This window comes from Mus caroli, chromosome 2 (genome assembly GCF_900094665.2).
Source record: "Mus caroli chromosome 2, CAROLI_EIJ_v1.1, whole genome shotgun sequence".
NCBI classification, from domain to species: domain Eukaryota; kingdom Metazoa; phylum Chordata; class Mammalia; order Rodentia; family Muridae; genus Mus; species Mus caroli.
The window spans coordinates 12144167-12162167 of record NC_034571.1 but is presented as its reverse complement, the minus strand read 5'-3'; the positions used below and the strand labels follow the sequence as shown (position 1 = coordinate 12162167).

At 37.3% G+C, this 18001-nt stretch overlaps 1 protein-coding gene across 1 annotated transcript in view; it reads right to left on the bottom strand.

The window, feature by feature from the left end:
• Positions 1-13109, bottom strand: part of Malrd1 (MAM and LDL receptor class A domain containing 1) — a 667530-nt gene extending 654421 nt beyond the window's left edge. Inside the window, exon 1 of the mRNA XM_021156265.1 lies at positions 12760-13109. Coding sequence (XP_021011924.1) covers positions 12760-12958 — 199 coding nt within the window. The 5' untranslated portion in view covers positions 12959-13109. The remainder of the gene's footprint in view (positions 1-12759) is intronic.
• Positions 13110-18001: the final 4892 nt, after the last annotated feature.

Sequence of the window (18001 nt, the reverse complement as noted above, 5' to 3'; positions counted from 1 at the left end):
TCTCTCTCTCTCTCTCTCTCACACACACACACACACACACACACACAGAGACAGAGACAGAGACAGAGACAGAGACAGAGACAGAGACAGAGATAGAGACAGACAGAGACAGACAGAGAGAGAGGAGACAGACATAGAGAGACAGAGACTTTGGAGTTGGAGAAATGTCTCAGTGGTTAAAAGCACTTGCTGCTCTTACAGAGCACCTAGGTTCAGTTGCTGGCACCCAGGTGGTAGATTGATACCATCTGTAAGTCCAGTTCCCAGGGTTCTGGTGTCCTCCTTGGGTTTCTTCTGGCACCAATCATCCATGTGGTGCACATATATACATGCATACTGGCAAAGCATTTATACACATAACAAAAAAAATAAACAACTTTTAAAATAATCTCTTTTCTCATCAAATGAGCTTCCATGTCCTCAGAACCTATCATTTAGATCTACTATGTTCTCTCTCCATGAAGTATTTTTATTCTATTATGCACACAATCAGTCTTGGGTTTGTATACTGAAGTTCTCTATGATACTTTAGAAGACAGTGAGGATAGAATTCCATTATTGCAGCCCATCAACTGAGTCTCACCAGATTCTTTGAGAAAAGTCAGGGAAGATATTAGCAGTAAATTTTGAAAACTTAACAACTATCCTTTTATTTTCTTTATTTCCCACTATTGCTTGCTCTGGTCATTGGCTCTAGGAAAGTTAGAATTATTATAGTAGAAATGTAAGAAGAAACAAGCATTATTTGAATATGTTTACATGAATATTATTTTCATCTATAAATAGCAAAGGAAGGCCTTGCGGATATCTGTGTAGACTTAATGTCACATGATTAGATTGGGAAAAGAATGTACTTGGGAGCAAATCCAGAACTGAGAACAATGGAGGGAGATAAACTGGAAGTTCAGGCTTGGGAAGAGAAAAGGCTTGGCCTTTAAGAACCATATAAGGAACTACTTCAGGCAGTGTAATGAGCAAGCCACCTCTAATTCACTGACAGAGTGTAAAGGGGAGCTGAGCTCAAGTCCCATAAATAAAATGATGCACTAAAAATGACATCAGCACAGAAGAATCCTTGATCTGTAGTCTAAGCTGGAAGATGTAATCATGCATAGGACAGGAGTCTCACAGACAGGAGAACCTGTGGGTGCTGGAGAACACACAGGCATGGTACCTTAGGCAGAAACAAACACACAGAGACAGGAGAGGAGGGAGAGAGGGAGGAGGAGGGGGAGGGGGAAGGGGGGAAAGGGAAGGGAAGGGGAAAGGGGAGAGGGGGAGGAAAAGAGGAGGAGGGGGAGGTGGAAGGGAGAGGGAGAGAGAGATGAGAGAATGAACCATGGCATTCTGCTCCCAAATAAAGTAGAAAAGGCAGACTTCTTTTAACCCATATAGGCAGGTGTAGTGAAGGATAATGGCCAGTTCCTAAGTGTCGGTAGGAATGGAAAGGACAAAGTGTCCACCTGTTACACTAATGTGATTCTTCTTTACACGGACTCCTTTTCTAACAAAACTTTACCATGCTATTTACTACTAAATTCCCAGCTTCCATATGCTGATGCCCATATGATATCTTCAACGAAAAGGAAAACAAAACTTCCTTTCAATATTTTTGAGGAAAACAAACAGAAATGTATAAGAGCGAAAGAGAATCCTGTTATTGGGTTCATGTATCAACCTTGTCATGTTCTCATTTCTAGAATAAATACAATGGCTAACAAACATTCTGTTTATTCAGTAATCTAGAAGTACTGTTTTATTCTGATTAGAAAAATGTTTTTTAGAAACATAAATATATAAAAAAGAACAATCAGTCTAATGTAGATGAATTGTACATGTACATATACAGACATTTCCACATTTGTGCAGCAGTAGTCCATATTTTAAGTACATTTATTGATTGTTTTGTAATTATATAACATATGCTTTTTCTCATTTTAAATAGTGTAATAATTGACAAAAATGCCTACATCATTGATGTGCCATGATTTATTTAAAACTTAACCTAATATAACAATAGGCTATTTCCACCTTCCACCATAATTGATAATGTGAAGAGGATTATAATGGTTATATAAACTCTTTTGGTTCTTGAGACAAATTACTAAAAATGAAATGACTATTTTGAAGGATTATTTTTTCAATTTCTTGTTAATATTACGAAAACATCATTCAAAGAAGTAAACATTCAAAATATTCCTGGACTTGTAATGTGTTCTCTTAAAACTTTGCCAACAGTATATTCCCTATGAATTATGTATATTTATTTTATTTTAAGCTATTGAAGGCTTTGTGCTTTCAATTCTTATTTATGCATCTTGTGAGACTGATCACTTCATTGCATGGGGTCATTTCTTTTCCCTCATGACCTGCCTTTTTATATTTACTCTGTAGGAATTCTGTGATAGAATACTTTTCGTTTTTAGTTGATAGACCTGGAACAGAATTATTTGTCAGATATATTACAGATATGTTTTCTTTAATTTTACTCATAATATTTTTGATACCTTTAACCTTTGAATTAAATATTCTAATTTACTGTGATTTTTCATATTCTTCTTACTTTATACATAGGACTTCTCTTTCTTTAGTACTAACCTTTAGCAAACATATCATGAAGATTTGTTACACAGAATAATGAAGAAGTTTTCCTTGGCTTTCTAAACTGATCATTGTGGACTGATAAGATGGCTTAGGAGACTGAGGCTATTGCTGCCCACACCTGATATCCTCACTTCCATTTCTGAAACCCATGTTGTGTAAAGAGTGAACAGATTTTCAAAAGTTGTTCTCTGGTCTTTATATACACACAATGTTACATACATACATGTATGCATGTATGTCTGTGTACGTGCGTGCATGCGTGCACACACACACATACAAACACCCATATACACACACACACACACACTAAATAAATGAAGTATAATCTCAAAAAATTAAAATGGATTATTTAAAGCAATAAAGAATATATGTTCATTTTTAATATTTAGTGTTTCAACTTTAAGAATTTTTTTAGAATGGAACAGATAAATCAATTTCATGAAATAGCCACCAGACACATCAATTGTCTACAGTCGGTAGTCAGTGTTGGGTAGTATTTAGTGTCAGAGACTACCCAGTCAGAGTTTGACATGGATTCCAGATTTGTTGCTGCAAAGCTTTGTGTGTTTGGGAGTTTTATTTTTATTTATTTGAACCTCCTTTTTTTTCAATTTGTTAAATGGGACATGTAGTACCTTCTACTATTTGGATACATTGTAAACAGTATATGCAATATGAGAAGAAGTTGCTAAAAGGTGCTTGGCCCTAAGAACTGACTACATACCAGTTGAACTTACTAATTATGACAGTTCCTCAGTTGATCTAGGATGCCACAATTCTTTATTAAATATATTACAGATATGATTTCTATTTATTTAAATTTTGTAAGCATTATTCATCTGTGTGTATATGTGTGGGTCCATGTTTGCCATAAAATGTACATAGAGATCAGTGTATAATTTTCGAAAGCTGGTTCTTTTCTTGAACTCTAGCCACCAGACATAGTGGCCAGGAATTAACCAACTCAACAATCTCACTTCCCACTCCTCCTATTTCTAACTATTATATTTCTAATTACTAATATCTGTATTACATTAGTGTACAGAATGCATTGCTATCAGCATATTCAAGAAATTATTTTCCATCAACAACAAGAAAATGTATTTCCCATTAATATTTTCTGCTTATACATTTCCATCTATTATTATTAATTTTCTAGGTGACCTTGAAGGATTCTTTGTCATGTTCTAAAATTCACTTGGTTGGGTTTTGTACTAGAGTATAATTAACATATAAATTGATTCCATGAAAATGTACATGATTGTGTGACTGAAGCATCCCATTCAAAAGACTCTGAAAACTATATAATTTTTCAAATTTACTTTACACAAGCATTCAATGCTTAATATTAGATGGTTTCATTGTGTAATGTGCCAACTGAGGTGATGAATCTCAAATGTACTGGTATGTGGAAGTAGAAATGGTGGGACATAATTAACAGAAGAATCTTTGTTACACAACTAGTGTTCTAACAAGAAGAGACATTACACAGAAGTTTTTCTATGTAGATTCAGCAAACATCTGCAAATCAGGAAGAAGGTCCTCCCTGGACAGTGAACCTAATACCTCTATATGGCTCCTGAGACTCCAGGCCTATTAGAAATTGATGTCTATTATTTAAACCATGCAACCCATATGTGTTTTGTAGCATCCTGACAGACTGAGGCATAACAACAAGATCAGTTAGGTTTAAAAATATTTCTTAATTGTCTGATGAGACACTTTGCACTTGAAGCAACAGCAAAGGAAACTCCAGACATGGCACCTTACATACCAAGTTACTACAGTATTTCAATCAATTAGTCTTAAAAGTAGTTGCCTCTGATCCTATCGAAGGAACATTGTTCATACTTAAACTTATTTGGTTAAACCTCTTAGATTTAAAACTGCACTAAGATAATCTCAACTTTTTGTATATATATTTATAATTTTGCACAATAATTATGTTTTAAAGACCTTGCTCTGTGATGAAAAATGCAAAAGAAAATAGTTATAATCTCAAAATATCTTGATAGTGCCTGTCAAATCACAAATATGAAATTAAATCCCTACTCTGAAAGTACCTACACAAATAGAAATATTCTTAGCACAAAATATGGTAGGAAAGAAAATAAAATGCCTGATTAACTGAATACGTGTTTCTCTTTTGAATCATGAAAATGTAACTAAAGATGACTGTGTATACAGGGAATGTTAATATCACCTACCGATGTACAAAGATATTGTTTAAAAAGTTGTCTGGAACCTTAGGTTAACTAAACAGTTTTCCAGTGTGAGGGCCCCATTGCAATAGCCACATCTCCATTCTCCAATAACAGCCTACTTGGCTACCTTTTGGTGCTTTGGATGTAAGTTATAATGATAAAATAATTATATGGAATCTATTGCTAAATACAAGTAAGCAAACTGAATCAGCCTTTGTTCAGAAAGTAATTTTGATCAGTTCCTAGTAAAGAAGCTATGACATCTTTGCGTGTATTTAAATAGCCCTGCTATTAAAAGGAATAAACCAACTAATATACAAGTCAAAAGAATGTGTCGAAATGATATCAGGAAGGAAATAGAACAGATAGCATCAACTTTCCTCACAGCATCCCTCCAGTATCTATCTATAAAGAATACGTGTATGAGTATGGAAGAATATGGTAGTAAGGTTGAGATACCTTCTTCCATTCCCCAACAGAGAAATCTAATATTTAAGAGTAAGAGAAATGGTTTCATTCTGTGTTGCCCTTTTTCCAGACCAGCCTAGCACCTGAAGCAGAAGATTCCCTCAGACCCAAGGGGAAGGATACTGGGAAGCACATTTTTCAAACTTTTAGGGCTCGTCATAGAAGGGTATTTTTTGTCTTGTTGTGTGGGAGGCAATGGAGCATCTTCTTAACTAGACGACCAAGTGGCAATTAGTTATTAAGATTAGAAACAGTGGTGGGGATCACAGTAACTGTTGTGAAAATATAGATGCTTACCTCCCTTCCATCCAACACAGGGACCAGGCTACAAAGTCTCACTAATGCATTGGTCCACAGTTAGCAAGTCTGTATGTCTGCCAAACTTGAGTCTGCCATGTTCCTTGTCCAGCCCCATCTTGTTCTTAAGGTAGCTCAAGATCAAAAGTCCAGTATGTGAGCAAGTATCAAAGACTCTCCACCTTTCCCATCCCAAATGCCAGTCAGCAACATGGTTGCAAAAAAACCTTGGTGTTCTAATTAATACTGTCACAAGCCTAAAGCCAAGGGCACATCTACAACTAAATGTGGATGTATTCATTAACACATAGGTACACACATATACATATATGCATGTAATGTCAATTATTTTTAAAAGGCTATTAATTTGGAAGAAATTTAAAGGAGATATGCAGAATGGTTTAGAGGGATGAAAGGGGAGGGGGTAATGATGTGACTCTATTGTAATCTCAAAAAATACAAATATAAATAAGTAAATGTGGAGCAGACATTTGTGAACTTACCTCACCCAAATGATGAAGCAGTGACCTGAAGGCTTTGTTCATAGTCACTGCCCAACGCAGAACTTTCCTTGTTCAACTAAAAATTTCAAAGGAAATTGTTGTTCAACAGGGAAAATAACTTAAAATTCTAATCTGCTAAAGGCTATAACAGAACTCCAATTGGTATTCCTGAATGAGACAGAATTCATGCAGGGGCATCACATAAGTCAGTTCCATCAGTGTATTGGCAGTAGCCAAAGTCAGGCTACTCAGTAGCAGAATAGTAGTAGCAGTAGTAGTAGTAGTAGTAGTAGTAGTAGTAGTAGTAGTAGTAATAACACTAGTAGGGGCCAGACTCAATGGTTAAAATCTATTGCTATCTGACAAGGTCCGCAGAGCTGGCACTTTCCTTCCATGCTCAGGCATTAATGTAAGGACACAGAATTATGAAACCTGTCAAGTACATGCAAAACAAACTCCCAGATGGATCACCCATTTTGTTATAAATATTATTAAGCTTAAATTTATGAAAATCAGTTCAAGTCTCTTGTCATAGTATCTTGAATCTAGAAACAAGAGAGAATTTGGAAATTTCACAAATGTTTGAAAATTGAGACTAATTATAAATATCCAAAATTTGCAGCTGAGGTGGCTGCTTGGTAGATAGTTTTTGCTGTTAAAGTATAGAGATCTGTGTCAGATCCTATTACCAAACTAAAAAGCCAGGGATAGCAGTGTGTGCTATAGTCTCATAAGACACTTGAGGATCTCTGGAGTTCTATCCATCAAGTTCCAGGTTCAGTGAGAATTACAGTGTCAAAAAATAGGAGATATCATCCACAAATATCGATACTTTAACTTTTCTGATTTGTATACCTTTGACCCGCTTTAGTTGTCTTATGGCTCTAGCAGAACTTCAAGTACTATGTTGAATAGATACAGAAAAAGAATCGCCATTGTTGTCTTGACCCTGATTTTAGTGGAATTACTTTAAGTTTCTCTCTATTTAACTTGATGTTGTTGTGTATTTCTTTCCATTTCTGACTTTGTTTGTTTGCATACTTGTCTCTCTGGGTTTTTGGCTAAGGGTTTGTCTATCTTGTTGGTTTTCTCAAAGAACCAGAAGATACCTGCACCCAACAATGGATGGAGCTTGAGGACTCTTTTGGAAAAACAGAAGGAGGAATTGTGGCCTTTAAGGAGATAGAAACTCCACAGGAAGACCAATGGTATTAACTAACTTGAATCCATAGGTCTCTCAGAGTTTGACCCTCCAACCATAAAAAACACAGGCTAGACCTCTCTGCACCTTTGTAGCAGATGTGCAGCTTGGTCTTCATGTGGGTTCTGAACAATTGTAAGGGGTGTTATCACAAAAGCTGTTGCCTGTATGTGGAATGTGTTCTTCTAGCTGGACTGCCTTGTCTGGCCTCAGTGGGAGAGGGTGCAAGTAGAGAGACTTTATGTGCCATGGTGAGAGGGTACCCAGTGGGCTGTTCCTGCTCAGAGGATAAGGGGAGGGAGGAGCAAAGAAATTTGAGGGAAGAGAGATGACCGAGAGGGAGGTCAGTTAGTCACATGTAAAGTGAATACATTTAAAAAAAATAGGATGTAGAAAACTAAGGAAGACTCCTGGCATCAACCTTTGACCTCCACATCCATGTATAAACACATCATAAGCACTCTTCCGCAGACATGCATGCAGATGTATACACATGTACACATACACACATGTATACACACATGTGGAAACACACCACTGATTTCAAGTAAATAATCTACCAGTATACTTCAAAGAGTTAAAAATAAGGAACAACAACAACAAAAAAAAAATCAAAAGAAGAATGAAAGTAAAAAGATGATTTGAAATGATTCATGGAGATAATGGCCTTGTGGCATGAGCAATAAGAGCAGTAGTGGACAGCCAGGATTGCTTCAAACTAAAAAAATGTATACACAGCAAATAAAAAATTAACAAAGTGAAGAAATCATCTCCACAGAGGAAAGAAAAAAATACATGGAATGTAAAAATGAATAAACAAAATACATAAGGAACTTGATGCAACAGCAAAAGCAAAAAGCAAATTGAAAATCAGCAAAGGACTTAAACAGATATGTCTCAAAGAAGTCCTACACATACACGAATTAATGTGAAATCCAATTCCAGGGGGATACTATTTCACACCTCTTGGGATTGATTGTTATGGACAGAAGAAATGAGATAGCCTGGTACTATCTGGTACTACCTGGTAATTACTGGTCTGTAATTCTAGCTTTTAAGGAGGAAGCTGAGACTGACAGATCACAAGTTCAAGGCAAACCTGAACAATTGAGGGAGATCCTCTTAAAATAACAGATGTAAAAAGAAACAGAGCCTTCAACCAGCAACTTATGGAAGCAGATGTAGACATCCATAGCCAAACACTAGACCAAGTTGAGGGAATCCTGAAGAAAATAGGGAGAAAGGATTAAAGAAGGCAGAATGGTGAAGAACACCACAAGAAAACACGCAGTGTTCACAGTGGCTTGCAGAGACTGAACAGTCAATCAGCCTGAATGAGACTGATAGGCCAGCCACATATATGTTATGTTCATGCAGCTTAGTCTTCTTGAGGTAGTCCTAACTGTGGGAGCAGGGGCTGCCTCTGACTCTTTCACCTGCTTTTGAGACCCTTTTCCTCTTATAAGATTGCCTCAGAGACAAAGTTCGAAGCTTAGACGGAAGAAAGGACCATCCAGAGACTGCCACACCCAGGGATCCATCCCATATACAACCATCAAACTCAGACACTATTGTATATACCAGCAAGATTCTGTTGACAGGACCCTGATATAGCTATCTCTTGTGAGGCTATGCCAGTGCCTGGCAAATAGAGACGTGGATGCTCACAGTCATCTATTGGATGGAACACAGGGCCCCTAATGAAGGAGCTAGAGAAAGTACCCAAGGAGCTAAAGGGTTCTGCAACCCTATAGGAGGATCAACAATATGAACTAACCAGTACCCCCCCCCCAGAACTGTGTGTCTAGTTGCATATGTAGCAGAGGATGGCCTAGTCGACAATCAATGGGAGGAGAGGCCCTTGATCTTGCGAAGATCTATGCACAGGGGAATGCCAGGGCCAGGAAGCAGGAGTGAGTGGGTTGGAGAGGAGGGCAGGGGAGGGTAAAGGGGTCTTTTGGGATAACATTTAAAATGTAAATGAAGAAAATATCTAATAAAAAATCTAAAATAAAAAAAAAAAGATTGCCTCTTCCAACCTTAATATGAAGGGATGTAACTAGTCTTATTGGAACTTGATATGCAATGTTTGACTGATATTCCTGGAAGGCCTGCCCTTTCTGAAGGGAAACAGAGAGGGAGTTATTTGGGGTGATGAGAGGGAGAAGGGAAAGTAAACTGTGATCAGGTTGTAATATTTGTGATAAGACTAAATTTAAAATTTTTTTAAAGACTACTTTCTTACCATGGACAAATGCTCAATCCTCAGTTACCACAGAAAAGAAAACAGATAGGTAAAAGTGTTGGGGTCAACAAGAATAGAAGGTAAATTTTGTACATTACTGATGGGGACATAAATTAGTACAACCATTATTAAAATTACTACAAAAACTAAAAATACAACTACTGCATAGTCTAGAAATATCATTCTTAAATACATAAATAATATAAATCAATGTGTGAAACAGAAATCATCATCTTACCATTATTACACATTAGCCAAGATATACACTCAATCATGAATGAATGAAGAAAAGATAATATGTACACCATGAAATTCTATTCAAACTTTAAAAAGGGGGAAATTGCCTCATTTGCAACAATATTCTAGAATCTGGAAAACATTGCTTGAATTGAATTAAGACAGAAATGGGAAAATAAGTATTACATGAAGTCATTTATATGTAGAATCCAAAGTTTTAAATTCTTTTTTTTTTTTTTTTTGTACCCAAGGAGCTAAAGGGGTCTGCAACCCTATAGGAGGAACAACAATATGAACTAACCATAGTTTTAAATTCTAAGAGTAGAATGGTGCTACTCAAATATGGGGATAGGTTGGGATGTTATTACTCACAAAGGCTACAAAGTTTCAGATGGAGAAAATAAGTAATCTATTGCATAGTAAGATGACTGTAATCAATAACGCATCTTTCAAAATAACAAAAGGGAAAATCAAGTGTTATATAACAAAAATAAGAAAGGTGATGAAATATTCCAATTTGTTGATATAACCATACTCTACTGTATGTGTATATGTGTATATATGTACACACATATACATATATATATATATGTATGTGTGTGTGTGTGTATTTGAGATATATATATATATCTCAAATGCACTTGCATACTGTACCCATGAAGACTCAGCAATGGAATTGTTTACACTAAACCTGACAATACTACACCAGTGAACATAACGACATACATATGGGAAATTCATAAAGTCATAGACCTTGTGAATAAGCTACACCATTCATCTCTACAAAGGGAGGAGAGTCAGATTTCTCTAGGAACTGGCTCCCTGACAGGTTTCTCAACCCTAAATAGTCAGCCCTAAATACATGTGCATAAGGCCAAGATTAGCTAGATTTAGTAGTGTGTGTGTGTGTGTGTGTAAGTAAAACAATAATAATTACAGAAAAACGAAGGGGTAACATCAGGAGTTGGAGGCAAGAAAAGAAGAAGTAGAAATAGTGAAAATACCATACACTTATTGTGAAATTCTGAAAAAAAAATAGAAAAGAAGACTATGAAGTAAAATGAGAACAAAGACATTTCATAACATGTAAATAACACCTTTGACATCTAAATTCAAAATTCAGTCTTGCCAATTTTATTAAGGAAAGTCTCAAAGACTTACATGCTGATCTACTTCTTTAAAGGTCACACAATTTGGATGTAAAGGGAGCACAGACTGATTTGTATTTCAACCTAGGTACTGTACCATCACTATAAAGTTAGATTCTTTTTAAGCCAAACTAAGATTAGCATCACAGTGAACGAAATTGCTTGTCCATCATTCCCTGCAAGTACTCTCCCTCTAGTGTTGTGTACAAAAAAAAAAAAAAATTCTAACTCTAACATTTTAAAGTGTCTCTCATTTTTGTCTCTAGGTTCTTGTCCACATTTTAAATAAAAATATCAAGGCAGAAAGTTCTTAGAAAACGATGATGAAAAGGGAAAAAGCCAAAAGGTGACTTCTCAATATAACATTTAAAATTAAATGTGTTTATTGGACAGACCCATGCCTTAGCCTGCCTCAGAGATTGGTTTATTAAAATTTTCATACAGCAGAGACCTTTTCCACTCAGCAGTTTCTCCCTCTCTGCGTTAACCTTTCCCTGAAGCAAGACCATACATGACATTGCAGCGAGAGTGTTAGAGGAAGCTTCACATAGATTAATCATGGAAAGGACATTGCATTTTCCGTCAAACCAGCAGTGGTTCCTCTCTGCTGCCCACAGAGAACATGAATGACCTCACAGACAGACCCGAGCATGGGGCAGCATATCTACATTTAGTCTTACTGGGAAAATTGGACAGATACAAATGGATCTTGGTTGTTCTCTGTATTTAATAGTTACTAGATAGGAACCACATGGAAAACCCAAACAGGAGGAAAATCATTAACCCGTTTTCTTCTTCAGGAGAAGAATTGATCACTAATCTTTTTCTTACTTTACTGATGTGATTATGACTGACTGTGAAAAAGGAAGGCGATGACAAGATAAAACAAAGCTCTGTATTTTCACAAAAGAAGTGATAAATTCTATAAGCACTGACTGCTCCGTTGTCTGAATAAATCAGAAAACATAAACTTGAGTAACATAGTGCACAGTAATAAAAATTAGTGGTTCTGATAACTGAACTGATGGTTGTTCAAAACAACAAAAATACTTTTTTCCAAAATAGCAATTTTGTAAAACTTCCATTTTTCAAAAGGAGGTTGTGTAAAAGAATTATTGCAGTTACCATGTTCACTGTATGGTTTCCTGTCAAGATTTTATAATGTAATAGAAACATCAGATACATACATGTCACCTTCTGCATCCTCCTTTGGTATGTTAGTTCCTGCTATTAACACTATTCCAATAAGCAATGGAGCACGAGCCTACCTGTGCCAACTATTGAGAGATTTCTCTCATCTTACCATCTTTTATAATAAAATGAAGATTCAATCTCACACAGTCAACATATAGTTCAGCCTAGACCTGAATGTTCCCCATACTCTCCATAGCTCTTAAAACACACAAGCTGTCATTGAGCTATGTATATTAAGTCATTTCGCTTAAGTCTCCCATATGTAAAAAGAAAATATCCCATTCAAAGTAAAATTAATTTCTGTATTAAATCCATACTTTAGCTCATAATTTCCATTCTAGTATTTTGCAAGTGAATTAATGACTGTCATTGAAATTTTGTTTTACTAGTCAAACTTCCAAGCTAAATTTCTGTTTATCACTTCCTTACAATCAGTTAAAATTGTTCAAAATATTTTCAACCTAGTTAATAGTTGATTTGATATTATAATAATTTTATACATGGATCATATTTATTAAACAATATGCCACCACCCTTGGAGCCTCTGAAAATAAACCATTCACAGGCTAAGACTCTAGTTGGATCCCCATGGCTCTTCACAAACTCCTGTATGAAGGTAAACAAAGACCTGGAATTGGGAAAGGCAAATGACACTTACATTGCTGCTCGTCACTGTTGTCCCCACAGTGGTCTGTAAAGTCACACACATAGTCAGAAGGCAAAGAGACTCCATTACTGCACTGAAAGGCTTGGACTCCTTGCTGACTCAGTGAAGAAATAGAAAGACAGACAGTCCAAAGGAAACAAAGAAATCCATGCATTGAGAAGGCTGACACAGCAGCCTCGCGGAGAAACATTCCTTGGTGTTGGGAGTGCAAAGTCAGTCACTTAAAATCAGTGATCATAACTTGAAGTTGTTCTTTTCTCTTGTTTTCCAGATTTTTCTCCTGTGAGTGTGCACCCCAGTTCCCATGAAACTGTGCTTTACAGATGACTCTCCAGGCTGTAACTTAATCTTTCAGAGGAAGGACTTTAGAAAATATTTAACTTGAGTAATTGCACCACATTTGAAGCTAGCTGAACATGGCTGTTTATAATGCTGTGTATAGTTTTATGACCTTGTTATCTACTGAAAGAAAAAGTCAAAAACAAAGAGCAAATACACAAATGGGGAACTGTAATAAAGTTGTACTAATATATGGACTTTCTATCTTTATTCCTATGTAACCTCTCGCATGTACATTTAGGGCATTACTATCAGACCAGATTGTTAGAACTACTGAATAAAATTATGTTCCTCTCAGGTTGCAATCAACTCAGGACCTTGGACATACTAAACACATTTCTACCATTAATATGTGTATTTCATTTTATTTTACTGTTTTTCAAAAGATATTCTCCCTACAAAGCCTAGACTGGGCTTGCATTCCTATTCCATCTGCTTCACCCTCCCAAACTCTAAGAGTATAGTAGAAGATATAGTTAAGTTTGGGGTCAGGAATTTGAATTCACATAGCCCATTGATGAGTGTATTACTGTTTATTTCTACCATGTAGCATATCACTTGTCCATACACCTTAATTAACTTTTACAAATAAAGCATGTGACATGGCACAAGTACCCAGAATTAACAGTGTACGGAAGTAGCTGATACACAGAGACAGTAGATAAAGAATCGTTAGGTGGTGGTAGCACATGCCTTTAATTTTAGCACTTAAAAGGCAGGTGGATTTCTCTGAGTCTGAGGACAGCTTGGTCTATAGAGACAGTTTCAGGATAACCAGGGCTACAGGGAAAACTCTGTCTTGAGCAAAAATAAATAAACAAATAAACAAAAACAACTATAACATTCTTAAATAAAGTATACTAGAGGGATCAAAAATATATTTGTCATTAAATATCTCTCTACATACAATTTTGGGGGGTAATTAATTTTTATATTTAAATTGACAGCAGCCAGAGGATATAGTCTCATTCATTTAACTAGCATGGCCTTGAACTCAGTATGTAACTAAGTTTGGACTTGAATTTGCCATCCTGCCTCTATGGTATTAAAGGTATGTATCACCATCCCTAGCTCTTGGAGTTATTTACAACTACTTTAGCTTTTTAATTTCTGCAATGTAATTGGAAAATACAAAGATAATCCTCAAGCCATAAGAAGTAACTAAAAATGTAAAGTGGGAAGACCAGAGTTTAAGACTAGAGAATGCACTTTTGCTATTAACAAAGTAAACTTCCCCTGTATTCTAGGAAAAAAGCCTTGAATGTGAGAAGATTCAAGGCTCTTGAGGGATTCCTGTTTATGTCTTATCAGTGAACATATTACATGATGTGGAGCATTTAAACATTTTGTGATACACATTTTCTTCAGAAATATTTCTCCTCTAAATTTTACCTATGATGAATAAATACTGATATTATATTCTGTATGTCTCTTTTCTGTTTTCCTTTAAATATTGATTATTCTTATACTTTTATATAGTGTCTCTGTCTTATGGTTTCTGATGCTATGAAGAGACACCATGACCACAGCAATTCTTATAGAAGAAAACATTCCATTGAGGCTGGCTTACAGTTCAGAGTTTTAGTCTATTAATGTCATGGTGGGAAGCATGGTGGCATGCAGGCAGACATGGTGATGAAGAAGTAGCTGGAAGTTCTACACTTAGGCAACAGGAAGAGAGAACCTGACTTGAGCATCTGAAACCTCAAAGCCCACACCCTTTGACATACTTTCCCCAAAAGGTCATGCCTACATCCAAAGGTCACACTTCTTAATAGTGCCACTCCTTATGAGTCTATGGGAGATATTTTCATTCAGACTAACACAGCTGAATTTCTAATCAGCTTTTACATGCTTCTTGAGTTTCTTTTCACTTCCATGATATTGGGAATTATCTGTTTTCTGCTGTTTTATAAAGCTATGACTATAATCTTATCTGATTTTTCTCCTTCCAGTATACATATGAACACACACACACAAACATGCTCATATGCATATGCACAAATAATATACACATAGACTAATTGATATATATATATATACATATACATATGTAATTTAACCTACTTTCCTGTTCCATGCTTAATCAACTAGCAGTTACTCTGTTTTATATTTCAATGAGTGATTACTTTGTTGGGCTGTCCACCTCAGGAATTGTTCCTGGGCTATTCTCATCCATTTTATCTTATTCATTAAATGTATCTTCTGTATGAAAGTTGTAAATGATCAATTCTCATTTCTATGTCATTCCAAATGTGATATTTTCCAAATAACTAATTTTTTGTTCTTTAAGCATAGTGTCAACTCTAAAATGAAAATAGATTCATACTATTTTCTTCTAAAATAAGTAATATTAAAGTACTTAATGTGACTCACAAATGCAGTTTGCCTATTCAGGTACAATGTGCACCCTCCTTTATTATGTCCTGTTGCAAACTTCCTGGACTACTTCTGAAAATGTCTCATAACTCCAGTTCCCTTCATCTCTTCACATCAATATTTTGTATTGACTTTGTGTCTTGGAGGATTATAAAGGGCCAAATTTGAAACACTCCCTACTGCTCATGTCTTAAACACTTGTTCCCCAGCTGATGGCACTATGTTTGGAGGCTAAGGGAATCTTAGGAGCTTGAAATTACCTGGTAGAAGGCAATCACTAGGGCATGCATTTGAAGGAGTATATGTGTCCCTTGGTTTCTAACTTTCTCATTGTCTCCTTGTCTGCTTTAATGTGAGAAGCATTCTCCATGTGTATCTGATGCCATGAGGTGAATTGCTCAGCCATACCTTCACCAGTGTAATGATCTGATACAAGAAATCATGGAAGTCATTTGCTTTGAAGTAATTTTTGTCATTCATTTTGTCCAGGCAACATACATTAATGCCACAGTCTTTGACCCACAGAGACAAGAACAACACTGACACCAAGGTGGGTTCATGCAGCAGTTTCTTTACTTGCAGCCTTTTCACTTACAGCTCTCTCCCCAGAAGCTTCTTTTTCCCCTGTCCTTCTTGCAGCAAGGGCTATTCTCCTATACTCACAGCGACTCACCTCATCTCACTCCACACCACCTCATCTAATCAGAATCACATATGCTCCAGGCACGAACTCAGGTTGGTCACAGATAGGCTGACAGATCCAGATCACCAGGAATAGTCTAGCTTGGCAGGCAGCTTCACTGCACGTGTAAACATGCGGGTTCACGGGGAATGGCAATGGGTCAGGGCACTGTCTTGGCCCATGTGGCCGCACCCACTTCCCACATCTCACCCTTTTTGTTTTATTAGAAGCTCTGGGATCAGCATCTGTCTTAGGTCGCCCCCATCCATGCCACATCCTTACCCGTCATGGGAGTGACGAACTCAATTTTGCCATCCCATCTTAAGTTGGTATGTGCACGTGAGGGTATTACCCATCATTGATTATTGATCCAGCATGTTGAGCCAACATTGGGGGGATGTTCCTGCTTCCAAGGCTGCCATAGCCTGCACTAAGGCTCGTTTATCAGCCCTGCACCGCCTTCACATACATGCCATCCACCAAAGCATTTGTCCATACACAACAGTCAACAGGAACACCAAAAAGGCCATCCCTTCCCAATTTTTTGAAAATCCCACAGTTCCCTGGATGATCTCCAGCCATTGCTTTGCAGTTGCAATCTCCACACGGGTGTTGTTCATGGTAACAATCGATGCTCGCAATTCCTTCATCTTTGTGTCATGATCATGACTCCAATTTCCGCCTTCCAGTCAATGCCAGCACTGGGTTACCTTGGGCATGGAGTCAGCAGACACCCCAAAGGACCCAAGAGGACTCTTCACGTGATCTTAAGACCACCGGTGAGCGGAGCACATCTTCTGTTCCATTCCAATCGTGCGGGACCAGCATTAGGGAAGCAGGAAACCCGACCTGACCAGGGTCACAAGTCCCTTCCAATCTGTGCGAGCACTGGTTCACCTTGGATGAGGAGTCGTCGGTGGACACCCCCAAGGTCCCTAGAGGACAGCTTCTGAGGCAGACCCAGTTTCAGGCTCCAGATATCCGGGCATCTTCCCTGCTAGAGGACAGGTGTTTGGGGAAGCGATTTTGGTTCCCAGATCCCTCTAAGACTAGTCTTCGAAGGTGAGAGTGTGGACTACAGAAGCTAACAGCTTCTGGGACAGGTCCTGTTTCAGGCCTGTATCTTCTGCCAGGAGGCAGGTCCAAACTCCAGATATCTGTGCACCTTCCCTACAAGAGGAGAACTTGCCTGCAGAGAGTGCTCAGACCACTGAAATTCAGGAGAGAGCTAGTCTCCCATGCCTGCTGATAGAGGCTAAAAGAATCATGGGAGGAACAAGCTCTAACCAGAGACAACTATAACAACTAACTCCAGAGATTACCAGATGGTAAAAGGCAAACATAAGAATCCCACTAACAGAAACCAAGAGCATTCACCATCATCAGAACACAGCACCTCCACCTCACCCAGTCCTGGGCACCCCAACACACTCGAAAACATAGATGATGTTAGAGGACATCAAGAAGGACTTTAATAACTCAAAGAAATACAGGAGAACACTGCTAAAGAGTAACAAGTCCTTAAAGAAAAACAAGAAAACACAACCAAAGAGGGAGAAGACCTTAAAGATAAACAGGAAAGCAATCCAAACAGTTGATGGAAATGAACAAAACCATACTAGACCTAAAAAGGGAAGAAGACACAATAAAGAAAAACCAAGAGAGGCAACACTGGAGATAGAAACCCTAGGAAAGAAATCTGGAACCATAGATGTGAGCATCACCAACAGAATACAAGAGATGGAAGAATCTCAGGTGCAGAAGATTTTATAGAAAACATCTGCACAACAATCAAAGAAAATGGAAAATGCAAAAAGATCCTAACTCAAAACA